This window comes from Salmo trutta, chromosome 28 (genome assembly GCF_901001165.1).
Source record: "Salmo trutta chromosome 28, fSalTru1.1, whole genome shotgun sequence".
Lineage (NCBI taxonomy): Eukaryota > Metazoa > Chordata > Actinopteri > Salmoniformes > Salmonidae > Salmo > Salmo trutta.
In genome coordinates, this window is record NC_042984.1 from 2,806,970 (window position 1) to 2,833,535 (window position 26,566).

Sequence of the window (26,566 nt, forward strand, 5' to 3'; positions counted from 1 at the left end):
TTTTTGTCGCACTGCTTTGCTTTATCTTGGCCAGGTTGCAGTTGTAAATGAGAACTTGTTCTCAACTGGCCTACCTGGTTAAATAAAGGTGAATTCAAATTTACATTTTTTTAAAAGTTACGCCTCTTGCACTGAGATGCAGTGCCTTAGACCGCTGCGACCATGTGTGTGTGTGTTAACTATTTAACTGTACTAGAATGCTTAAAAGGCCGCAAAAAAACAAACATTTTGGGGGCAAGGAAAATATCAGATATCGGTATCGGCCAAAAATGTCATATCGGTGCATCACTAATCGGTAGGTACAGCTACAACAGGAGACAGATTACAGGTGAATAAAAATGTAATCTACAATTTGTAAAACAACTTGTTTCCTCTACAAAATCAAAGCAGACTCATCATGTTATGTAGAAGTCATCAGCACGACCATACAGCCATACGACCGTACAGCCATACGACCCGTACAGCCATACGACCCGTACAGCCATAAGACCGTACAGCCATAAGACCGTACAGCCATGCGGTCATACAGCCATACGACCATACGGCCATACAGCCATACGACCATACGGCCATACAGCCATACGACCATACGACCGTACAGCCATACGACCGTACAGCCATACGACCGTACAGCCATAAGACCGTACAGCCATAAGACCGTACAGCCATAAGACCGTACAGCCATGCGGTCATACAGCCATGAGGTCATACAGCCATACAGCCATACGGCCATACAGCCATACGACCATACGGCCATACGGCCATACAGCCATACGGCCATACGGCCATACAGCCATACAGCCATACGGCCATACAGCCATACGGCCATACGACCATACGACCGTACGGCCATACGGCCATACGACCATACGACCGTACGGCCATACGACCATACGACCGTACGGCCATACGGCCATACGACCATACGACCGTACAGCCATACAGCCATACGGCCATTGTTCATACAGCCATACGGCCATTGTTCATACAGCCATACGACCATTGTTCATACACGTTGTCCTTTGTAGCTCAGTTGGTTGAGCATGGCACTTATAATGCCAGGGTAGTGGGTTCAATGTCTGGGACCACCCATACGTAAAATATATATATACACATACACCCATACGTAATATATATATATATACACCCATACGTAATATATATATATATATATACACCCATACGTAATATATATATATATACACCCATACGTAATATATATATATATATATATATATATATATATATATATATACACCCATACGTAATATATATATATATATATATATACACGCGATAAAGTCGTGAGAGGATAAAACGTCTGCTAAATGGCGTATTATTATACAAGCATTAGCCTGGATTATTATTATATTATTATACAAGGCCTTGGTTTCTCAAATGACTGCCTCGCCTGGTTCACCAACTACTTCTCAGACAGAGTTCAGTGTGTCAAATCAGAGGGCCTGTTGTCCGGACCTCTGGCAGTCTTTATGGGGGTGCCACAAGGTTCAATTCTCGGGCCGACTCTTTTCTCTGTATACATCAATGATGTCGCTCTTGCTGCTGGTGATTCTCTGATCAACCTCTACGCAGATGACACCATTCTGTATACATCTGGCCCTTCTTGGACACTGTGCTAACAAACCTCCAATTTGTAAGTCGCTTTGGATAAGAGCGTCTGCTAAATGACGTAAATGTAAATGTAAGTGTAAGCATTAGCCTGGATTCCAACCTGAACCCATGGTGAAACCAGTGTTAAATATCTGTTATAATATGAATGGCAGCCAGTCGTCCTAGCTGAAAGAAACCCCTTTGTTATTGTGAGGTGCATCGTCTTAGCAGTTTAACGATCCTATCACCTCATCCTGAAATAACAGCTGTGGACCCGAGGAAAACTAGCTAATAAATACTAATACCTTACATCAAATTTAAAAACATCTAGCCTGGTCCTAGATTGGTTTGTGCCGTTTTGCTACTTTACACAGTACAAAACAGACCTGGAACCAGGCTATTGAATGTCAGCCTTAAAATCACAACATAACAGACCTGGCTCTTATTGTCACGTCCTGACCAGTATAGAGTATATTTGGTTATTGTAGTTTGGTCAGGACGTGGCAGAGGGTAGTTGATGTATGTATTATGGGGTTTGTCACTGGTCTATGTTTCTACGTCTAGTTGATTGGGGTTGGACTCTCAATTGAAGGCAGGTGTGTTGAGTTGCCTTTGATTGTGAGTCCTATATAGTAGGGGGTGTTTGTGTTTCGTGGGTAGTTGTTTGAGAGCACTGCTTTTTGTTGAGCCTGCTTTCACTGTTTCATGTCGCTAGTTTGTTTATTGTTTTCTTCCGTGGTGTTCTCATTATTTTATAAATAAATAAATGTTGAGCACGAAACGCGCTGCGCATTGGTCCCTTTCTCTCTACGACGACAAGCGTGACACTTATTCCCTTATTGTCACGTCTCATGTATACTGTATACGGTACCAGTCAAACGTTTGGACACGGCAACGCTGTCATCAAGGCAAACGGTGGCTACTTTGAAGAATCTCAAATATAAAATATATTTTGATTTTGTTTTACACGTTTTTTTGGTTTACTACATGATTCTATATGTGTTATTTCATAGTTTTGATGTCTTCACTATTATTCTATAATGTAGAAAATAGTAAAACAAATTAAGAAGAACACCTATTCATTCCAGGGTTTTAAAACTGTTGTCTGGTAGTGTACCTACATGGGTTGTATAAATACACATAACACCTTACAGCTAACCTACTGCAGTTTAGTGACTGACAGTAGGGTTAGGGGTCAATTCCATTTTCAATCTGTAAAATCTAAAAAGAGAATGGAAAAAAATGGAATTCATTAATAAAAAATGTAAACTTTCTCATTACGTTCTGTTTGTTTTTTTTGTATTTTTTCTCAACCCCTAAACTGAATTGTCCCGAGCCAGGCTAGGAACAGGAAGTAATAAAGTTCAGGGTTAATCTACTCTTAACTGTCTTGTTGTTGAAGACAATAGAACAGTGGCTCTACAAACACAGTAACTGTTTAGTCTACTATATGGCTGGCTGCTCAGACTGGTTTTCCTGTGGGACTCTTTAAAAGCATACCAATGCACAAAACTCATCCATACAACATGTCTACCATTGAAAAGTGCTGCACTATGATGTATCCCAAATGGCACCCTATTTCCTATATACTGCACTCCAGTTGTAGCCAGGTGTGCACCATGTAGGGAATTAGGGTGCTATTTGGGATACACTGACAGTTCATCTTGCTGTTTCAACACAGAATAATGCCATCCCTTTTTGTTTTGCAGAGTTACACAAATGCTCAGGTCTCATCATACATACAAATACAAGTTTTTAATTCTATAGTTGTGGCTTTCTGAACACACCAATCTGTAGTTTCATTGAAACAATATGCCCAAACTCCTGTTTCCTTTTCTATGATATAGACCAGGGATGGGAAAATTCTAAACCGACTCCAAAAATCAACTAATCATTATCTTTAGTTTAGAATACAATTTGTTTAAATCAGCTTTTGTTTGCTAAGGTTGGAGAAAAATACCCCAATCAATTTTTTTTAACCTTACAGCCAGGATTTCTGGAACATTCCTGCCAGGATTTCTGGAACATTACTGCCAGGATTTCTGGAACATTCCTGCCAGGATTTCTGGAACATTACTGCCAGGATTTCTGGAACCTTACTGCCAGGATTTCTGGAACATTACTGCCAGGATTTCTGGAACCTTACTGCCAGGATTTCTGGAAAACCTGGGGACTGGAATTTTGCAAATCCTAGACTAAACTAAGAGATTTGACCCCCACTCTGTGATTGATGGACGGGGCCATGCATGGTATGTGGAGGCTCCACCTCAGTCTGCAGTCCTCTGATGGGCTTAGGGCCTTAAGTCGTGCTCCAGATCAACTACATCGCAGACTGACTGATCTACAAATAACCTTGTGTCTTAAACAATTACTAGGAGCTAGGGTCTAGGAGCTAGGGTCTAGGAGCCAGGGTCTAGGGAAGGGTCTCGCAAACTCGGGTCCTCAGGATCCTAAAGGGAGCACGTTTTGTTTTTTGCCCTGGCACTACACAGTGGATTCAAATAATCAATTAACCATAACGCTTTGATAATTTGAATCAGCTGTGTAGTGTTAGGGCACAAACCAAAACGTGCTCCCCTTGGGATCCCGAGGAGCCCGAGTTTGGGAGCCGCTGGTCTAGGAGTTGTTGGTTTTGGACTCAGCCCAGTCACAAGTCCTTCTCCATGCTGAAGCTGCTCCTGCGGCTGGAGGTCTTGGAGGGTCCTGGGGAGAGGGAGGAGAGCAGGGGCTCTCGGGCCCACACCGGGGACATCCCTATCCCCCCATGGTCCATCAAGATGTCCCCAAGACCCATGTCTGGCAGCAGGGAGGAGTGGAAGGCTGCGGCCGACGGGTCGTCCAGCTCAGAGAAGCTCAGAGGAGAAGCCATGTTCATCAGGCCAACCGGCGAGGCCGAGGGGGAGGTGGCCTGAAGGCCTAGGCCACCACTCAGGGAGAGGAGGGTCTTGGAGAGGGCGTCGCCCGTGCTGGGGTCCATGGATTGTGATAGGCTGAGGTGTGAGGAGGAGGATCCCTGGGAGGAGGAGGCGGGGGTGGAGAGGCCGTGGAGGCAGGCCTGCATCTCTAGCTCCTGTAGAGAGGAACAACAACGGTCGACACTTCAGTTTAGTTTATGAGACCATTTTCAAAACAATTTGCGCCATGCCTAAGAACAGCCCTTTGCTGTGCATTATTCATGATAATGCATAGATTCTCATGCCTTAATGCTTAATTAATGTACAGTAAAAATAGTAGAGGCCCTAGCGCACTGCCCTGGGGGACGCCACACATTATTGATTTCGCCTGAGACAATTTACTTCTACCACTTCCAAAGAAACAACATCATTTTAATATCACACGCAAGTAACTACCAGCCTTCCTTGCAGCATACTGATTGACTACCAGCCTCCCTGGCAGCATACTGATTGACTACCAGCCTTCCTTGCAGCATACTGATTGACTACCAGCCTTCCATGCAGCATACTGATTGACTACCAGCCTAACTTGCAGCAGACTGATTGACTACCAGCCTTCCTTGCAGCATACTGATTGACTACCAGCCTTCCTGGCAGCAGAGTGATTGACTACCAGCCTTCCTTGCAGCATACTGATTGACTACCAGCCTTCCATGCAGCATACTGATTGACTACCAGCCTTCCTGGCAGCATACTGATTGACTACCAGCCTTCCATGCAGCACACTGATTGACTACCAGCCTTCCATGCAGCATACTGATTGACTACCAGCCTTCCATGCAGCATACTGATTGACTACCAGCCTTCCATGCAGCATACTGATTGACTACCAGCCTTCCATGCAGCATACTGATTGACTACCAGCCTTCCTGGCAGCATACTGATTGACTACCAGCCTTCCTTGCTGCATAGTGATTGACTACCAGCCTTCCTGGCAGCATACTGATTGACTACCAGCCTTCCATGCAGCCCACTGATTGACTACCAGCCTTCCATGCAGCATACTGATTGACTACCAGCCTTCCATGCAGCATACTGATTGACTACCAGCCTTCCATGCAGCACACTGATTGACTACCAGCCTTCCATGCAGCATACTGAATGACTTCCAGCCTTCCATGCAGCATACTGATTGACTTCCAGCCTTCCTGGCAGCATACTGATTGACTTCCAGCCTTCCTGGCAGCATACTGATTGACTACCAACCTTCCTTGCAGCATACTGACTGACTACCAGCATTCCTTGCAGCATACTGATTCTCTGCCTCTAACCCTGTTACAGGGGCTGAGTCACTGGCTTACTGGTGCTCTTCCATGCCGTCCCTGGGAGGGGTGCGTCACTTGAGTGGGTTGAGTCATTGACGTGATCTTCCTATCTGGGTTGGCGCCCCCCCCCCTGAGTTGTGCTGTGGCGGAGATCTTTGTGGGCTATACTCGGCCTTGTCTCAGGATGGTAAGTTGGTGGTTGAAGACATCTCTCTAGTGGTGTGGAGGCTGTGCTTTGGCAAAGTGGGTGGGGTTATATCCTGCCTGTTTGGCCCTGTCCGGGGGTATCGTCGGATGGGGCCACAGTGTCTCCTGACCCCTCCTGTCTCAGCCTCCAGTATTTATGCTGCAGTAGTTTATGTGTCGGGGGGCTTGGGCCAGTCTGTTATATCTGAAGTATTTCTCCTGTCTTATCCTGTGTCCTGTGTGAATTTATGTATGCTCTCGCTAACACTCTCTCTCTTTCTTTCTTTCTTTCTTTCTTTCTTTCTTTCTTTCTTTCTCTCTCTCGGAGGACCTGAGCCCTAGGTCCATGCCTCAGGACTACCTGGCATGATGACTCCTTGCTGTTCCCAGTCCACCTGGCCGTGCTGCTGCTCCAGTTTCAACTGTTCTGCCTGCGGCTATGGAACCCTGACTTGTTCACCGGACGTGCTACCTGTCCCAGACCTGCTGTTTTCAACTCTCTAGAGACAGCAGGAGCGGTAGAGATACTCTGAATGATCAGCTATGAAAAGCCAACTGACACTTACTGACTTGTTGCACCCTCGACAACCACTATGATTATTATTATTTGACCCTGCTGGTCATCTATGAACATTTGAACATCTTGGCCATGTGCTGTTATAATCTCCACCCGGCACAGCCAGAAGAGGACTGGCCACCCCACATAGCCTGGTTCCTCTCTAGGTTTCTTCCTAGGTTTTGGCCTTTCTAGGGAGTTTTTCCTAGCCACCGTCCTTCTACACCTGCATTGCTTGCTGTTTGGGGTTTTAGGCTGGGTTTCTGTACAGCACTTTGAGATATCAGCTGATGTAAGAAGGGCTTTATAAATACATTTGATTTGATTAACTACCAGCCTTCCTTGCGGCATACTGATTGACTACCAGCCTTCCTTGCGGCATACTGATTGACTACCAGCCTTCCTTGCGGCATACTGATTGACTACCAGCCTTCCTTGCGGCATACTGATTGACTACCAGCCTTCCTTGCGGCATACTGATTGACTACCAGCCTTCCTTGCGGCATACTGATTGACTACCAGCCTTCCTTGCGGCATACTGATTGACTACCAGCCTTCCTTGCGGCATACTGATTGACTACCAGCCTTCCTTGCAGCATACTGATTGCCTGTTTGACTGTATTGTCCTAACCTGTATGCGTAGCAGTAGGCTGCGGTTGCTGTGCTCCAGTTTCCTCTGTCTGGTCTGCACCTCCTTGGCTCTCTGCTGCTCCTTCTGCAGCCTCCTGATGTAGTCCACAGACGCCTTCAGGATGGTGCCCTTGTTCCAACGCGTCTCCCTGTCGCCGTAGCACGGGGGTCAGTGAGGAGAAAGGAACAGCGGCATGATTAGATACTATGTTGTAGCAGGGGGGGTCAGTGAGGAGAAAGGAACAGCGGCATGATTAGATACTATGTTGTAGCAGGGGGGGGTCAGTGAGGAGAAAGGAACAGCGGCATGATTAGATACTATGTTGTAGCGGGGGGGGCAGTGAGGAGAAAGGAACAGCGGCATGATTAGATACTATGTTGTAGCAGGGGGGGTCAGTGAGGAGAAAGGAACAGTGACGTTGCAGTTAACAGTTTAAGCATCTATAGGTAATCTATATAGGTTATTCAATCTACAGTCTGTCATGATTGAATAATCATGCACTTGAGAACGGCAAATGTGTTATCTGCTCTAATTAATTTCTGTCCATAGGAACTCACCGGTCACTAGATTTGGGTTAGGGTAACTGAGGGTTAGGGTTAATCTCTGTCCATGGGAACTCACCGGTCACTAGATTTGGGGATGAGAGCTCCCAGTTCCTTGATGCGATCGTTGATGTTGAACCTCCTCCGTCTCTCAACTAGGAAAAACCATAACATGATAAACATTATCACCAAGCTACTGACGAAATGTTAGATGTAAAAAAAAATATATATATATATATATATATATATATATATATACTTTTAAAATATGGTATCCATTGGCAGTAAAGTATTAATCTATACTCACTCTGGTTATGATTGTCCTTTTTCTGTCGTTCCTTCATCATCGCTTTAGCCTCCACCACTAGAAGAGATATTTCATATTAGCAGTCAAGGACAAAGACAGCTTGAAGCATAAATACAAAGAGATATATATAAAAAAAAAAAAAGAATTCATTCATTACTTTATGCATGTTTAGAATGTCTAAAATAACAAAACACACTACAAGTCATAAGACACATAACAGATGATGTAGTACTGGTGATATTATATATACTGAGTGTACAAAACATTAGGAACACCCCCACCCAGATTCACCTGGTCAGTCTATGCCAGAAAAAGTGGAAAAAGGCCACACATCCAAAAGGAGAGCCCCTTGGATGAGTGAGGAATCTAATCAATTGGGTACCCTTCCCCAAACATCTCAAGGATGATCAATGGAAACAGGATGCACCTGAGCTCAATTTATAGTCTCATAGCAAAGGGTCTGAATACTTATGTAAATAACATATTCGTTTTTATTTTTAATACATTTGCAAACATTTATGGGGTATCACTTTGTCATTATGGGGTATTGTGTGTAGATTGATGAGGGAAAACATTAATTGAATCAATTTTAAAATAAGGCAGTAATGAACAAAATGTGGAAAAAGTTAACTAGTCTGAATACTTTCCAAATGCAGCCTCTGGTAACGTTATCAGAAAGCACAGCATTGATTTTCACTGCTACGCAGGCGATACACAATTTTACATTTCTGTGAGGACAGACGCTGGGAGACGGGAAGCAAGAAACAGGGAGTGAACATTTTAATGAATAACGGACAAGAACGGCGTCTGGACAAGGGAAACATAACGACATTAACGCAGACACGGGAAAGAAACTGAGGAAGTGACAGATATAGGGGAGGCAATCAATAAGGTAATAAGAGTCCAGGTGAGTCACATGAAGCGCTGACGCGCGTAAGGATGGAGACAGGTGTGCGTAATGAAGGTCGCCTGGCGCCCTCGAGAGCCAGAGACGGGGAGCGGGAGCAGGAATGACACATTTCTGTGTCACCAGAGGTATTTTAGCTCCATGGATAAATTATTAGACTTAAAATAGATTTAGATTTAAAATACTCGGATGGCTCACAACTTCCTCCAGCTAAATGAAGACAACACCGAGGTACTTATTGTTGGAGGGCAAAGCACAGAGAGAGAGAATCTGGCCACATATTTTAATTCATGGGCAATAAAGATAAAACACCAGGTCAAAAAAAACGTACGTGTTATTTTAGATTCTGAACTCAATTTCAAATAACACATTAGGAATGTGACAACACATAGCTTTTTACCACCTGAGGAACATTGTCAAGGTTTCTCTCTCAGGCTGATACAGAGAGACTCATCCATGCTTTTATAACAAGCAGGCTTGACTACTGTAATAATGCTCTCCTGTCTGGTCTACCCAAGAAAGCCATTGGTCAACTGCAAAACATACAGAATGCTGCAACACAGGTACTGACCAAGACCAGATGGAGAGAACACATTACACCGGTTTTAAGGTCTCTGCACTGGCTGTCTATGAGTTTTAGAATTAATTTGAAAGATTATTCTATTGGTTTTTTAAATTGATTGCGCACCCCAATACATGTCAGACATGCTTTTTAAGTTATGTACCCTGGTCGTTTAACTATCCCAGTGTAACGGTGCAGGTTCCGTCCCTCTCTTCGCCCCAACCTGGGCTCGAACCAGGGACCCTCTGCACACATCAACAACTGACACCCACGAAGCATCGTTACCCATCGCGCCACAAAAGCCGCGGCCCTTGCAACGCAAGGGGAAACCCTACTTCAAGTCTCAGAGCGAGTGACGTCACTGATTGAAACGCTATTAGCGCGCACCACCGCTAACTAACTAGCCATTTCACACCGGTTACACCACCGCTAACTAACTAGCCATTTCACATTGGTTACACCACCGCTAACTAGCTAGCCATTTCACATCGGTTACACCACCGCTAACTAACTAGCCATTTCACATCGGTTACACCACCGCTAACTAACTAGCCATTTCACACCGGTTACACCAGCCTAGGACCAGGAGGCATGGAGAGGCAGCCTTTAGTTACTATATCCCCCAGCTTCTGGAATAGTCTGCCAGAGAACCTGAGAGGGGGATGAAACTGTGGAGATATTTAAATATATATCTTAAAACACACCTTTTTAACTTTGGTTTTCCTTTTTTATCCTCTTATGGTTTGTTGTGTAGTAAATATTTCATTTTTTATTTTCATTTATTTTTTTTTTTTTCTTCCTGTAAAGCACATCGTCTGAAAAGCATTCCATGTCTGAAATGTGCTGTATAAATAAAACTTGATTTGATGTTATGGAAAGAGCAGGTGTTCGTTCCTATTGTTTTGTACACTCAGTCTATATTACCAGAGATTAACTAGGAAGAGCTTTATATTGAGGAACATGACTATGGCTCTAATGCTGAGGCAGAGCTTTTTATTGAGGAACATGACTATGGCTCTAAGGCTGAGGCAGAGCTTTATATTGAGGAACATGACTATGGCTCTAAGGCTGAGGCAGAGCTTTATATTGAGGAACACGACTATGGCTCTAAGGCTGAGGCAGAGCTTTATATTGAGGAACACGACTATGGCTCTAAGGCTGAGGCAGAGCTTTATATTGAGGAACATGACTATGGCTCTAAGGCTGAGGCAGAGCTTTATATTGAGGAACATGACTATGGCTCTAAGGCTGAGGCAGAGCTTTATATTGAGGAACATGACTATGGCTCTAAGGCTGAGGCAGAGCTTTATATTGAGGAACATGACTATGGCTCTAAGGCTGAGGCAGAGCTTTATATTGAGGAACATGACTATGGCTCTAAGGCTGAGGCAGAGCTTTATATTGAGGAACATGACTATGGCTCTAATGCTGAGGCAGAGCTTTATATTGAGGAACATGACTATGGCTCTAAGGCTGAGGCAGAGCTTTATATTGAGGAACATGACTATGGCTCTAAGGCTGAGGCAGAGCTTTATATTGAGGAACATGACTATGGCTCTAAGGCTGAGGCAGAGCTTTATATTGAGGAACATGACTATGGCTCTAAGGCTGAGGCAGAGCTTTATATTGAGGAACATGACTATGGCTCTAAGGCTGAGGCAGAGCTTTATATTGAGGAACATGACTATGGCTCTAAGGCTGAGGCAGAGCTTTATATTGAGGAACATGACTATGGCTCTAAGGCTGAGGCAGAGCTTTATATTGAGGAACATGACTATGGCTCTAAGGCTGAGGCAGAGCTTTATATTGAGGAACATGACTATGGCTCTAAGGCTGAGGCAGAGCTTTATATTGAGGAACATGACTATGGCTCTAAGGCTGAGGCAGAGCTTTATATTGAGGAACATGACTATGGCTCTAAGGCTGAGGCAGAGCTTTATATTGAGGAACATGACTATGGCTCTAAGACTGAGGCAGAGCTTTATATTGAGAAGCATATAGACGAGGACTGACGGTTCTGGTTGTGACTGACTGACTGGACAGGGGAAGTCTGGGTGAGCAATGCTGAGTAAGACCTTTAAAGAGAGAATGAGTGAGAGAAAAAGAGAGAGAGAGAATGAGAGCGAGAGACCAAAATGGGGGAGGGAGAGAGATACAGAAAGACAGAAACAGAGCGAGAGACAGAGTAAGAGACAGAGTAAGAGAGAGACAGGGAGAAATAGAGAGATAGAGAGACAGTTAAGAAACAGCTAGAGATTGAGTGTGATTTAGAGACCAGGCAGACAAGAGAAAGATAGAGATATAAGCGAGAGGTGGTACTGAAGGATAAAAGCGACTGAGAGAGGAACTCTTTACCGGTACCGGTTAACTCAGTCTTGATGGTGTGCAAGTCAACAGGACAGGAGTTAGAGACAGTGATGGTAGGAGCAACCATCCCTCCACTGCTGTACTGATCCAGCATGTTCCTTGACACTGGCAGCTGCATACACACAACAACAACAACAACAACATTCATAAGGTGTAAACAACAACAACAACATTCATAAGGTGTAAACAACAACAACAACAACAACATTCATAAGGTGTAAACAACAACAACAACATTCATAAGGTGTAAACAACAACAACAACATTCATAAGGTGTAAACAACAACAACATTCATAAGGTGTAACAACAACAACAACATTCATAAGGTGTAAACAACAACAACAACATTCATAAGGTGTAAACAACAACAACAACATTCATAAGGTGTAAACAACAACAACAACAACATTCATAAGGTGTAAACAACAACAACAACATTCATAAGGTGTAAACAACAACAACAACAACAACATTCATAAGGTGTAAACAACAACAACAACATTCATAAGGTGTAAACAACAACAACAAGATACAACAGCTTTCAGAGGTCATCAACAACTTCCCAAATGTAGTACTAGGCCTACTTCCTCCCTCATCCAAGCAGAACCAGAACCAGAAGGCAGAACCAGAACCAGAAGGCAGAACCAGAAGGCAGAACCAGAACCAGAAGGCAGAACCAGAAGGCAGAACCAGAACCAGAAGGCAGAACCAGAAGGCAGAACCAGAACCAGAAGGCAGAACCAGAAGGCAGAACCAGAACCAGAAGGCAGAACCAGAAGGCAGTAACAGAATGTGCTTTGATGTCAGAAGTCTAGGAGTCTCAACAAATTAAAACATAACTCCAGTGATAACTTCCCTGGAAACGTTGATCATGTGAATTCCAAACTCTGTCTAATGTCTACATATCAGACAATGTGTTCGGGTTACAAAATTCTGTTAACTTTCCCCAAATTCCCCGGTTCTGCAAAAATTCTGGTTGGAAAATAGATTCCTGGAATCAGGAGGGAATAAAAAGGAAATCTGGAACCATTCAACCAGGAACATGGTAACTTATCCCTCTCACCTCTCTCTCTGCCCAGTGGACAGGCTTCAACCTCTAAATCAAATAGATACTGTACATTATATTCATCCAAAAACAGCACAACCAAAAGCAACCACTGACTGCTATACATCACTAAATGTACAAACAAAATAAGAGTAAATCTGAAAAAGACAGAAGGAAAATCCCCCCAAAACGATGAAATACCTGACTAAACTCAAATCACAATGCCAACAATAATACCAACCAACAAGTCATAAAAACGGAACTCCATGGATGGACATGACACAAATCTTTAAATAGACATATGTGTCTTTAAAGCTCCTTCCTCTTTGCCACAGTCCCTACTGTGGCCATGCTTTACAGAGTATTAACATATCACAGAAAAACATTCAAATGAATCAAAACAGAAAACATAGAAAGCCGGCGTTTTAATATATACTACGCCATTCAGCAGACACATTTATCCTAAGCGACTTACAGTCATGCGTTTGTACATTTTAACCCCACATTTCCCGATGTTAGAGGGGTGGTGTTGGATACGATGAATATTAAGTTGAACAACGGTGAACTGTCCCTTTAACGGGGCACCGTGCAGAGTGCTAACGGTTTAACGGGGCACCGTGCAGAGTGCTAACGGTTTAACGGGGCACCGTGCAGAGTGCTAACGGTTTTAACGGGGCACCGTGCAGAGTGTGCTAACGGTTTAACGGGGCACCGTGCAGAGTGTGCTAACGGTTTAACGGGCACCGTGCAGAGTGCTAACGGTTTAACGGGGCACCGTGCAGAGTGTGCTAACGGTTTAACGGGGCACGGTGCAGAGTGTGCTAACGGTTTAACGGGGCACCGTGCAGAGTGTGCTAACGGTTTAACGGGCACCGTGCAGAGTGTGCTAACGGTTTAACGGGGCACCGTGCAGAGTGCTAACGGTTTAACGGGCACCGTGCAGAGTGTGCTAACGGTTTAACGGGGCACCGTGCAGAGTGTGCTAACGGTTTAACGGGACACCGTGCAGAGTGTGCTAACGGTTTAACGGGGCACCGTGCAGAGTGCTAACGGTTTAACGGGGCAGAGTGTGCTAACGGTTTAACGGGGCACCGTGCAGAGTGCTAACGGTTTAACGGGGCACCGTGCAGAGTGCTAACGGTTTAACGGGCACCGTGCAGAGTGTGCTAACGGTTTAACGGGGCAGAGTGTGCTAACGGTTTAACGGGGCACCGTGCAAAGTGTGCTAACGGTTTAACGGGCACCGTGCAGAGTGTGCTAATGGTTTAACGGGGCACCGTGCAGTGTGCTAACGGTTTAACGGGCACCGTGCAGAGTGTGCTAACGGTTTAATGGGGACCGTGCAGAGTGTGCTAACGGTTTAACAGGACACCGCACCGTGCAGAGTGTGCTAACGGTTTAACGGGACACCGCACCGTGCAGAGTGTGCTAACGGTTTAACAGGACACCGCACCGTGCAGAGTGTGCTAACGGTTTAACGGGGCACCGCACCGTGCAGAGTGTGCTAACGGTTTAACGGGGCACCGCACCGTGCAGAGTGTGCTAACGGTTTAACGGGGCACCGCACCGTGCAGAGTGTGCTAACGGTTTAACGGGGCACCGCACCGTGCAGAGTGTGCTAACGGTTTAACGGGGCACCGCACCGTGCAGAGTGTGCTAATGGTTTAACGGGGCACCGTGCAGAGTGCTAACGGTTTAACGGGGCACCGTGCAGAGTGCTAACGGTTTAACGGGGCACCGTGCAGAGTGCTAACGGTTTAACGGGGCACCGTGCAGAGTGCTAACGGTTTAACGGGGCACCGTGCAGTGTGCTAACGGTTTAACGGGGCAGAGTGTGCTAACGGTTTAACGGGGCACCGTGCAGTGTGCGCTAACGGTTTAACGGGGCACCGTGCAGTGTGCTAACGGTTTAACGGGCACCGTGCAGAGTGTGCTAACGGTTTAACGGGGCACCGTGCAGAGTGTGCTAACGGTTTAACGGGGCACCGTGCAGAGTGTGCTAACGGTTTAATGGGGCACCGTGCAGAGTGTGCTAACGGTTTAACGGGCACCGTGCAGAGTGCTAACGGTTTAACGGGGCACCGTGCAGAGTGTGCTAACGGTTTAACGGGGCACCGTGCAGAGTGTGCTAACGGTTTAACGGGGCACTGTGCAGTGTGCTAACGGTTTAACGGGCACAGTGCAGTGTGCTAACGGTTTAACGGGGCACCGTGCAGAGTGTGCTAACGGTTTAACGGGGCACCGTGCAGTGTGTGCTAACGGTTTAACGGGGCACCGTGCAGAGTTTGCTAACGGTTTAACGGGGCACCGTGCAGTGTGCTAACGGTTTAACGGGACACCGTGCAGAGTGTGCTAACGGTTTAACAGGCACCAAATCTCAACAGTCAATATGACCAACACCATCTACTATTCACAACAGGATCAACAGAATACAGTAATAACCACGTTGGTTAGAATGTCTATATCTCAGTTTCATTAATAGAATACAGTAATAATATGTTATTAGCATGTCTATGTCTCAGTTTCATTAACAGAATACAGTAATAATATGTTATTAGCATGTCTATGTCTCAGTTTCATTAACAGAATACAGTAATAACCACGTTGTTAGCATGTCTATATCTCAGTTTCATTAAAAGAATACAGTAATAATATGTTATTAGCATGTCTATGTCTCAGTTTCATTAATAGAATACAGTAATAAACCCTTTGTTAGCATGTCTATGTCTCAGTTTCATTAAAAGAATACAGTAATAACCACGTTGCTAGCATGTCTATGTCTCAGTTTCATTAAAAGAATACAGTAATAATATGTTATTAGCATGTCTACATCTCAGTTTCAAGTTAAGCTAGACCCCCAATGTCAAAATCAATTCAGTGAGAACGTAAAACCTAAGCCAAATCCAAACAAACTAAAAAAGAAAAAAAAAACGTCCTCTCTCATCTAACTACAAACAAATTCCACAGAACAACAATATTTAGTTTACCTCGATCATCTTATTTATTTTGTTATCATCATGCTGCTGCTGCTGCTGCAGAACAACCAGAATCCTCATCTTTCTCCTGCCAAACCACACTGCTCTCACACTCAGCCGCTTCCCCTTTCTCTCAGAACAGGCGGTTGAGAAATGGGGAAACATGTTCAGGAGAAGAAAAACACCACCTCTCCTCTCTTTCTCTCCAGTCCACTGTTAGCTAACCTTTAGTCTTCTTAGTTGGCTAACTCTCTCCACATTCTTCACAGTTAAGCTATCAGCATTCTACACCCAGGCAGCCCTCCCTCCCCCCCTCCCTCCCTCCCTCCCTATCCTCCAGCACCATGCTGACCCCACCCTAGCCTTCTGTAACCCCGGCCTGCTCTGGCCTGCTCTAGCCCTGTTCTGGCTACTGTTAGCCATCTGTCACAAGTGTGTTTACTCTCACGGCCAGACTGGATTCCACTGTCTCAGATTAGACATTCAACTGCCCTGCTCCAAAAAAACTACCAAATACCCCTCTCTCCACCCCCCCCCCCCAAAAAAAAAATCTATGATGGACAAATAGAGACACAGCTATCAATGTGTTGATAAGCCAATACGAGCGAGGGTCAACTGTCAGTGAAGATAGAAGAGGATTCCATTATTAACTGCTTGCTGCGATAGCAATCTTCAGAAAGGCATACTATGTGTGTCTCACTTGAAGAAGTGGGCTAACAGATGATTCATTCATCTCTAGGAGTTGTTGGTATGATATTTTGCTACGTACCGTGTTGGCTAACTGTAGGCCAGAGTCCATCAACTTACAGAAGGCTGCGTACCGTGTTGGCTAACTGTAGTCCAGAGTCCATCAACTTACAGAAGGCTACGTACCGTGTTGGCTAACTGTAGGCCAGAGTCCATCAACTTACAGAAGGCTACGTACCGTGTTGGCTAACTGTAGTCCAGAGTCCATCAACTTACAGAAGGCTACGTACCGTGTTGGCTAACTGTAGTCCAGAGTCCATCAACTTACAGAAGGCTACGTACCGTGTTGGCTAACTGTAGTCCAGAGTCCATCAACTTACAGAAGGCTGCGTACCGTGTTGGCTAACTGTAGTCCAGAGTCCATCAACTGAAAGAACTCATTGTTGAGACCGGATTCAAGACTGATGATGCCATCGATCACAACTTCCATCTGAAAGACAAACAGCTCTGGGGTCAGTAGAGGAAGAGATTATATATATATATATATACATATATATTATATATATACACACACAGATACACTACCGTTCAAAAGTTTGGGGTCACTGAGAAATGACCTTGTTTTTGAAAGAAAAGCAAATTTTTTGTCCATTAAAATCACATCAAATTGATCAGAAATACAGTGTCGACATTGTTAATGTTGTAAATGACTATTGTAGCTGGAAATGGCAGATTATTTTATGGAATATCTACATAGGCGTACAGAGGCCTATTATCAGCAACCATCACTCCTGTGTTCCAATGGCACGTTGTGTTAGTGTAACCGATGTGAAATGGCTAGTTAGTTAGCGGTGGTGTAACCGATGTGAAATGGCTAGTTAGTTAGCGGTGGTGTAACCGATGTGAAATGGCTAGTTAGTTAGCGGTGGTGTAACCGATGTGAAATGGCTAGCTAGTTAGCGGTGGTGTAACCGGTGTGAAATGGCTAGTTAGTTAGCGGTGGTGTAACCGATGTGAAATGGCTAGTTAGTTAGTGGTGGTGTAACCGATGTGAAATGGCTAGTTAGTTAGCGGTGGTGTAACCGATGTGAAATGGCTAGCTAGTTAGCGGTGGTGTAACCGATGTGAAATGGCTAGTTAGTTAGCGGTGGTGCGCGCTAATAGCGTTTCAATCAGTGACGTCACTCGCTCTGAGACTTGAAGTAGGGTTTCCCCTTGCGTTGCAAGGGCCGTGGCTCTTGTGGCGCGATGGGTAACGATGCTTCGTGGGGTGTCAGTTGTTGATGTGTGCAAGGGTCCCTGGTTCGAGCCCGGGTTGGGGCGAAGAGAGGGACGGAACCTACATTGTTACATTAGGTAATCCAAGTTGATCAATTTAAAAGGCTAATTGATCATTAGAAAACCCCTTTTGCAATTATGTTAGCACAGCTGAAAAAAGTTTTGCTCATTAAAGAAGCAATAAAACTAGCCTTCTTTAGACTAGTTGAGTATCGGGAGCATCAGCATTTGTGGGTTTGATTACAGGCTCAAAATGTCCAGAAACGTCCTTTCTTCTGAAACTCGTCAGTCTATTCTTGTTCTGAGAAATGATGGCTATTCCATGCGAGAAATTGCCAAGAAACTGAAGATCTCATACAACGCTGTGTACTACTCCCTTCACAAAACAGCGCAAACTGGCTCTAACCAGAATAGAAAGAGGAGTGGGAGGCCCCGGTGCACAACTGAGCAAGAGGACAAGTATATTAGAGTGTCTAGTTTGAGAAACAGACGCCTCACAAGTCCTCAACTGGCAGCTTCATTAAATAGTACCCGCAAAACACCAGTCTCAATGTCAACAGTGAAGGGGTGACACCGGGATGCTGGCCTTCTCCCTGGTCTCCCTGATACCTGGTCTCCCTGGTACCTGGTCTCTCTGATACCTGGTTTCCCTGATACCTGGTACATTCTCTCTCTGGTCTTACTGATACCTGGTCTCCCTGGTACATTCTCTCTCTGGTCTCCCTGATACATGGTCCCCCTGATACCTGGTCTCCCTGGTACATTCTCTCCCTGGTCTCCATGGTACCTGGTCTCCCTGGTACCTGGTCTCCCTGGTACCTGGTCTCCCTGGTACATTCGCTCTCTGGTCTCCCTGATACATGGTCTCCCTGGTCTCCCTGGTACCTGGTCTCCCTGGTACATTCTCTCCCTGGTCTCCCTGATACCTGGTCTCCCTGATACCTGGTCTCCCTGGTACATTCTCTCCCTGGTACATTCTCCCCCTGGTCTCCCTGATACATTCTCTCTCTGGTCTTCCTGATACAAGGTCCCCCTGATACCTGGTCTCCCTGATACCTGGACTCCCTGAAACATGGTCTCCCTGAAACATGGTCTCCCTTGTACATTCTCTCCGTGGTCTCCCTGGTACATGGTCTCCCTGGTACATGGTCTCCCTGGTACCTGGTCTCCCTGATACCTGGTCTCCCTGATACCTGGTCTCCCTGGTACATTCGCTCTCTGGTCTCCCTGATACATGGTCTCCCTGGTCTCCCTGGTACCTGGTCTCCCTGGTACATTCTCTCCCTGGTCTCCCTGATACCTGGTCTCCCTGATACCTGGTCTCCCTGGTACATTCTCTCCCTGGTACATTCTCCTCCTGGTCTCCCTGATACCTGGTACATTCTCTCTCTGGTCTTCCTGATACCTGGTCTCCCTGGTACATTCTCTCTCTGGTCTCCCTGATACATGGTCCCCCTGATACCTGGTCTCCCTGATACCTGGTCTCCCTGAAACATGGTCTCCCTTGTACATTCTCTCCCTGAAACATGGTCTCCCTTGTACATTCTCTCCCTGGTCTCCCTGGTACATGGTCTCCCTGGTACCTGGTCTCCCTGATACCTGGTCTCCCTGGTACATTCGCTCTCTGGTCTCCCTGATACATGGTCTCCCTGGTCTCCCTGATACCTGGTCTCCCTGGTACAATCTCTCCCTGGTACATTCTCCCCCTGGTCTCCCTGATACCTGGTCTCCCTGGTACATTCTCTCCCTGGTCTCCCTGATACCTGGTCTCCCTGGTACATTCTCCCCCTGGTCTCCCTGATACCTGGTCTCCCTGGTACATTCTCCCCCTGGTCTCCCTGATACCTGGTCTCCCCAGCACCTTGGGTCAGACATACAGCCAGACTGAGATAGCGTGTTAGACCGGATTAGTCAGGGTGAGACAGGGTGAGTCATACATAGAAAACCTCACTAAAACACGCCACACAGCACTTTATGAATAAGGCACAAATTCACAAGCCATGAACTATTCTACGACACGGCTTATTCAGGTTCTCTCCTTCCTTCCTGAAATTCAACCACTCCTTATTGTCTGAGTAAGACCTTTTTTGACACACTAAACTTTAAATTCCAGTCAAATTACATTTTAATACAACTTTTTTCATCCCCTCAGGGGCAAATTCATTCGATTTTACTCCAGAAGTAAAAAAAAAAAAGCTTGAATCTGCTATGTAATGTGTTTGCCCCTCAGATAATTCAGGATGAATACAGACCAACAGACAGCGGAGCAAACCTTTAACTAACGTCTCTGTGGTGTGAAGTGTGCAGAGGCCATTAGCCTAGAACTGTTGTATTTGACAGATCAATTTAGTACTGAATACACATAGCAAGGTGCAGGAGACAGGAGACAGACCAGCCCCAGTCAGACAGACCCACAGGCAGCTAGACAGACAGGCAGACAGACAGACAGACAGGCTAATGTGGAACCAAACACACTGAGCCACATAGCAAGGTGCAGGAGACAGGAGACAGACCAGCCCCAGTCAGACAGACCCACAGGCAGCTAGACAGACAGACAGGCAGGCAGGCAGGCAGGCAGGCAGGCAGACAGACCCACAGGCAGCTAGGCAGGCAGGCAGACACAGACAGACAGACAGACAGACAGACAGACAGACAGACAGACAGACAGACAGACAGACAGACAGAGACAGAACCACTCTGAGCCACAGAGAAAGGTACAAGAGACAGCCCTACCGTGAGACTTGTCTACAACAACATGCTATTGTTATTACAGGGGGAACGAACTACTGTTGAATTTTAAAGGAACTGAAAGACCAAGACAGTGTATTATATATATATATATATACACATACCATGGAACACACAAGATGTGGTTAAAATGAATATTTTACAAATGGAGGACATTCTAGACAGAGTTGCAGTATGTCTAGTTTGATAGAATAAAGTTTGATTATTTAGGTCATGGCGTGATGAAAGAATGTGGTGTCAGTTGACGAGTATAAAACATTATAGAAATGTATTGCATAAAAACAGAGGTGATTGTCATGTAGAATAGAACAGGGGTTCTCAAACGTTTTGGGGCCAGGGAAACCTTTATGTGATAGCAAAATTCATCAGGGACCCCTCCCTCTCCTCTCCTCCCCCTCATAACAGGAACACAACTGGAGTTAAATAAAATTTAAAATATATATATATATAACATACAAGGACTTTTACTATGACTTGGACCATGCGTGGACGGACAAACCAAGTCTCGGGCCCTGAGAAGGAGCATTTTAAAGTCCCACCTCTTGGCATTGAAGAGAAAATGTAGCACATTTCTACACATTTTGTCATGGGGCAGAGAGATTTTTTAGAAGTTTTAATTACAGTACATTTATGTTATCAAAAAAAAAAAGAAGAAAATTGGGGAATACACGTATTGAGCTGAAAATGGATAATTGTTGGTGTATTGTAGATACCGATATCCCAGTGAGCCTCCAGGCCCATGTTGCCAAGGGTTAATATCCTACACTGTAGATTCATAATATTACATTACACTCCATACAACTTATTTCACGAATTCCTTGACCAAAATTAGTTTAATCTATTATTGTTCGTACTGTTCAGGAGAGATCTGGCCCACAAACCCACTGCAGTATACCTCCTCTTTGTTGGAGCTCAGGCTGAGCACGGCCAGTGGGCTGCTGGGAGTGCTGTTGGCTGCAGGCTGGAGCTTGGGGGCGGATCCGGACTGAGGTGAGGGGGAGGTGCCCAGCGTCTGACTGGTCAGTTTGTTCCCCTCGGTGGAGGAGAGGTAGTGTTTAACCTGCTGTCTCTGGGAGGCCTGGATGTGGTATTTAGTGGGGTTCTCCAAGTTGGTCTGAATCTAGAGGAGAGAGAGAGAGAGAGAGAGAGGAGAGAGAGAGAGAGAGAGGAGAGAGAGAGAGAGAGAGAGAGAGAGAGAGAGAGAGAGAGAGAGAAGAGGAGAGAGGACGAGAGAGAGAGAGAGAGAGAGAGAGAGAGAGAGAGAGAGAGAGACATGGGGGTTAGTTAGAGTAGAGGCCCGGATGTGGTATTTAGTGGGGTTCTCCAAGTTGGTCTGAATCTAGAGGAGAGAGAGAGAGAGAGAGAGAGAGAGAGAGAGAGAGAGATGGGAAGGTAAGTCAATGAGGAAAGGCAGATATAATGTGGTTATAATGCACTGTAAGACCTGTCATCAACATGTACGTCCTCCTGATAAATGTAATACAGTATCTGCAACAACTCCCACTTCGATATAAAACGTTTGTGATCAAAAGCAAAATCAGTCCTCCCCAAACCCAGCCTCCCCAAGACCAGCCCTCCTCAAGACCAGCCCTCCTCAAGACCTCCTCAAGCCCAGCCCTCCCCAAGACCAGCCCTCCCCAAGACCAGCCCTCCTCAAGACCAGCCCTCCCCAAGACCAGCCCTCCCCAAGACCAGCCCTCCTCAAGACCTCCTCAAGACCAGCCCTCCCCAAGACCAGCCCTCCCCAAGACCTCCTCAAGACCTCCTCAAGACCAGCCCTCCTCAAGACCAGCCCTCCCCAAGACCAGCCCTCCCCAAGACCAGCCCTCCCCAAGACCAGCCCTCCTCAAGACCAGCCCTCCTCAAGACCAGCCCTCCCCAAGACCAGCCCTCCCCAAGACCAGCCCTCCTCAAGACCTCCTCAAGACCAGCCCTCCCCAAGACCAGCCCTCCCCAAGACCTCCTCAAGACCTCCTCAAGACCAGCCCTCCCCAAGACCAGCCCTCCCCAAGACCAGCCCTCCCCAAGACCAGCCCTCCTCAAGACCAGCCCTCCTCAAGACCAGCCCTCCTCAAGACCAGCCCTCCTCAAGACCAGCCCTCCCCAAGACCAGCCCTCCCCAAGACCAGCCCTCCCCAAGACCTCCTCAAGACCTCCTCAAGACCAGCCCTCCTCAAGACCTCCTCAAGACCAGCCCTCCTCAAGACCAGCCCTCCTCAAGACCAGCCCTCCTCAAGACCAGCCCTCCCCAAGACCAGCCCTCCTCAAGACCAGCCCTCCTCAAGACCAGCCCTCCCCAAGACCAGCCCTCCCCAAGACCAGCCCTCCCCAAGACCAGCCCTCCTCAAGACCAGCCCTCCCCAAGCCCAGCCCTCCCCAAGCCCAGCCCTCCTCAAGACCAGCCCTCCCCAAGACCAGCCCTCCCCAAGACCAGCCCTTCCCAAGACCAGCCCTCCTCAAGACCAGCCCTCCCCAAGACCAGCCCTCCCCAAGACCAGCCCTCCTCAAGACCAGCCCTCCCCAAGACCAGCCCTCCCCAAGACCAGCCCTCCTCAAGACCAGCCCTCCCCAAGACCAGCCCTCCTCAAGCCCTCCTCAAGACCAGCCCTCCTCAAGACCAGCCCTCCCCAAGACCAGCCCTCCCCAAGACCAGCCCTTCCCAAGACCAGCCCTCCCCAAGCCCTCCTCAAGACCAGCCCTCCCCAAGACTAGCCCTCCTCAAGACCAGCCCTCCCCAAGACCAGCCCTCCCCAAGACCAGCCCTCCCCAAGACCAGCCCTCCCCAAGCCCTCCTCAAGACCAGCCCTCCTCAAGACCAGCCCTCCTCAAGACCAGCCCTCCCCAAGACCAGCCCTCCCCAAGACCTCCTCAAGACCTCCTCAAGACCTCCTCAAGACCAGCCCTCCTCAAGACCTCCTCAAGACCAGCCCTCCTCAAGACCAGCCCTCCTCAAGACCAGCCCTCCCCAAGACCAGCCCTCCTCAAGACCAGCCCTCCTCAAGACCAGCCCTCCCCAAGACCAGCCCTCCCCAAGACCAGCCCTCCCCAAGACCAGCCCTCCTCAAGACCAGCCCTCCTCAAGCCCAGCCCTCCCCAAGACCAGCCCTCCCCAAGACCAGCCCTCCTCAAGACCAGCCCTCCCCAAGACCAGCCCTCCCCAAGACCAGCCCTCCCCAAGACCAGCCCTCCTCAAGACCAGCCCTCCCCAAGACCAGCCCTCCTCAAGCCCTCCTCAAGACCAGCCCTCCTCAAGACCAGCCCTCCCCAAGACCAGCCCTCCCCAAGACCAGCCCTTCCCAAGACCAGCCCTCCCCAAGCCCTCCTCAAGACCAGCCCTCCCCAAGACTAGCCCTCCTCAAGACCAGCCCTCCCCAAGACCAGCCCTCCCCAAGACCAGCCCTCCCCAAGACCAGCCCTCCCCAAGCCCTCCTCAAGACCAGCCCTCCTCAAGACCAGCCCTCCTCAAGACCAGCCCTCCCCAAGACCAGCCCTCCCCAAGACCAGCCCTCCCCAAGACCTCCTCAAGACCTCCTCAAGACCAGCCCTCCTCAAGACCTCCTCAAGACCAGCCCTCCTCAAGACCTCCTCAAGACCAGCCCTCCTCAAGACCAGCCCTCCTCAAGACCAGCCCTCCTCAAGACCAGCCCTCCTCAAGACCAGCCCTCCTCAAGACCAGCCCTCCCCAAGACCAGCCCTCCCCAAGACCAGCCCTCCCCAAGACCAGCCCTCCTCAAGACCAGCCCTCCTCAAGACCAGCCCTCCCCAAGACCAGCCCTCCCCAAGACCAGCCCTCCTCAAGACCAGCCCTCCCCAAGACCAGCCCTCCCCAAGACCAGCCCTCCCCAAGACCAGCCCTCCTCAAGACCAGCCCTCCCCAAGACCAGCCCTCCTCAAGCCCTCCTCAAGACCAGCCCTCCTCAAGACCAGCCCTCCCCAAGACCAGCCCTCCCCAAGACCAGCCCTTCCCAAGACCAGCCCTCCCCAAGCCCTCCTCAAGACCAGCCCTCCCCAAGACCAGCCCTCCTCAAGACCAGCCCTCCCCAAGACCAGCCCTCCCCAAGACCAGCCCTCCCCAAGACCAGCCCTCCCCAAGCCCTCCTCAAGACCAGCCCTTCTCAAGACCAGCCCTCCTCAAGACCAGCCCTCCCCAAGACCAGCCCTCCCCAAGACCAGCCCTCCCCAAGACCTCCTCAAGACCTCCTCAAGACCAGCCCTCCTCAAGACCTCCTCAAGACCAGCCCTCCTCAAGACCTCCTCAAGACCAGCCCTCCTCAAGACCAGCCCTCCTCAAGACCAGCCCTCCTCAAGACCAGCCCTCCTCAAGACCAGCCCTCCTCAAGACCAGCCCTCCCCAAGACCAGCCCTCCCCAAGACCAGCCCTCCCCAAGACCAGCCCTCCTCAAGACCAGCCCTCCTCAAGCCCAGCCCTCCCCAAGACCAGCCCTCCCCAAGACCAGCCCTCCTCAAGACCAGCCCTCCCCAAGACCAGCCCTCCCCAAGACCAGCCCTCCCCAAGACCAGCCCTCCCCAAGACCAGCCCTCCTCAAGACCAGCCCTCCCCAAGACCAGCCCTCCTCAAGCCCTCCTCAAGACCAGCCCTCCTCAAGACCAGCCCTCCCCAAGACCAGCCCTCCCCAAGACCAGCCCTTCCCAAGACCAGCCCTCCCCAAGCCCTCCTCAAGACCAGCCCTCCCCAAGACTAGCCCTCCTCAAGACCAGCCCTCCCCAAGACCAGCCCTCCCCAAGACCAGCCCTCCCCAAGACCAGCCCTCCCCAAGCCCTCCTCAAGACCAGCCCTTCTCAAGACCAGCCCTCCTCAAGACCAGCCCTCCTCAAGACCAGCCCTCCCCAAGACCAGCCCTCCCCAAGACCAGCCCTCCTCAAGACCAGCCCTTCTCAAGACCAGCCCTCCCCAAGACCAGCCCTTCTCAAGCCCTCCAGGGCATGATGTATTGACAGTAGATGTAGGGAAACTGGTAGGACAGGCTAAAAGGGTCAGGGTTATGATTCATACCCATGTTGCTGATGGTCTATGTGTTTGGGGGACTGCAGGACTCTTGCACTACAGTATCTTATAATCATGTCCGCAATTCTGGAACGCTCCAACTGTCATTTCTTTGACACACAAACAGACCAGGCATTTCTAGTGAATTGCAAACCCAACAGCCCTCCGAGAGCTTCAAGAAAGTCATGACCTTACCTCGACGACCTCCACAGGGACCTGGGTAGGGGGTGGTCATATGACCTTACCATGAGGACCTCCACAGGGACCTGGGCAGGGAGTGGTTGGGCTCCGGTATGCTCTGGGGCCATGGAGATGGCTGGGGAGGAGTCGGTGGTTCGTAGCTGGGCTGAGAAGACCTGCTGCTGGGCCTCTCTCCTCTCCTGGTCCCTGGCCTGCTGGCGCATCAGCTCCTGCCTCATCAACACCCGGGAGGTCATCACTGAGCTGAGAGGAGGGGTGAAGACAGGCTGCAGGCGGAGGGAAGGGGGACAGAATCAGGTCAGTTTAAAAACCACATACATGTTAAAACAGGATACAGGGGGAGAACATGAAGGACAGAGTCAAGTCAGTTTAAAAAACACATACAGTGCCTTTCGGAAAGTATTCAGACCCATTCCCCTTTTCCACATTTTGTTATGTTACAGCCTTGTTCTTCTGTCTCTGCTGCTAAAGCCACTTTCTACCACTCTAAATTCCAAGCATCTGCCTCTAACCCTAGGAAGCTTTTTGCTACCTTCTCCTCCCTCCTGAATCCTCCTCCTCCTCCCCCTCCCCCCCCCCCCCCCCCCCCTCCTCCCTCACTGCGGATGACTTCGTCAACCATTTTGAAAAGAAGGTTGAAGATATCCGATCCTCGTTTGCTAAGTCAAACGACACCGCTGGTCCTGCTCACACTGCCCTACCCTGTGCTTTGACCTCTTTCTCCCCTCTCTCTCCAGA

The 26,566-nt window shown here is 48.1% G+C and overlaps 1 protein-coding gene across 1 annotated transcript in view; it reads right to left on the bottom strand.

Moving 5' to 3' along the window:
- Window positions 1–3,347: 3,347 nt before the first annotated feature.
- The window catches only part of LOC115165274 (transcription factor E3), a 42,237-nt gene continuing 19,018 nt past the window's right edge, over window positions 3,348–26,566 (bottom strand). Inside the window, exons 4-11 of the mRNA XM_029718312.1 lie at window positions 25,873–26,094; window positions 21,518–21,742; window positions 16,991–17,086; window positions 11,883–12,000; window positions 8,053–8,109; window positions 7,825–7,900; window positions 7,204–7,351; window positions 3,348–4,681 (exon numbers count right to left, since the gene is read on the bottom strand). Of these exons, the coding sequence (XP_029574172.1) occupies window positions 4,259–4,681; window positions 7,204–7,351; window positions 7,825–7,900; window positions 8,053–8,109; window positions 11,883–12,000; window positions 16,991–17,086; window positions 21,518–21,742; window positions 25,873–26,064 (1,335 nt within the window). The 5' untranslated portion in view covers window positions 26,065–26,094 and the 3' untranslated portion in view covers window positions 3,348–4,258. The remainder of the gene's footprint in view (window positions 4,682–7,203; window positions 7,352–7,824; window positions 7,901–8,052; window positions 8,110–11,882; window positions 12,001–16,990; window positions 17,087–21,517; window positions 21,743–25,872; window positions 26,095–26,566) is intronic.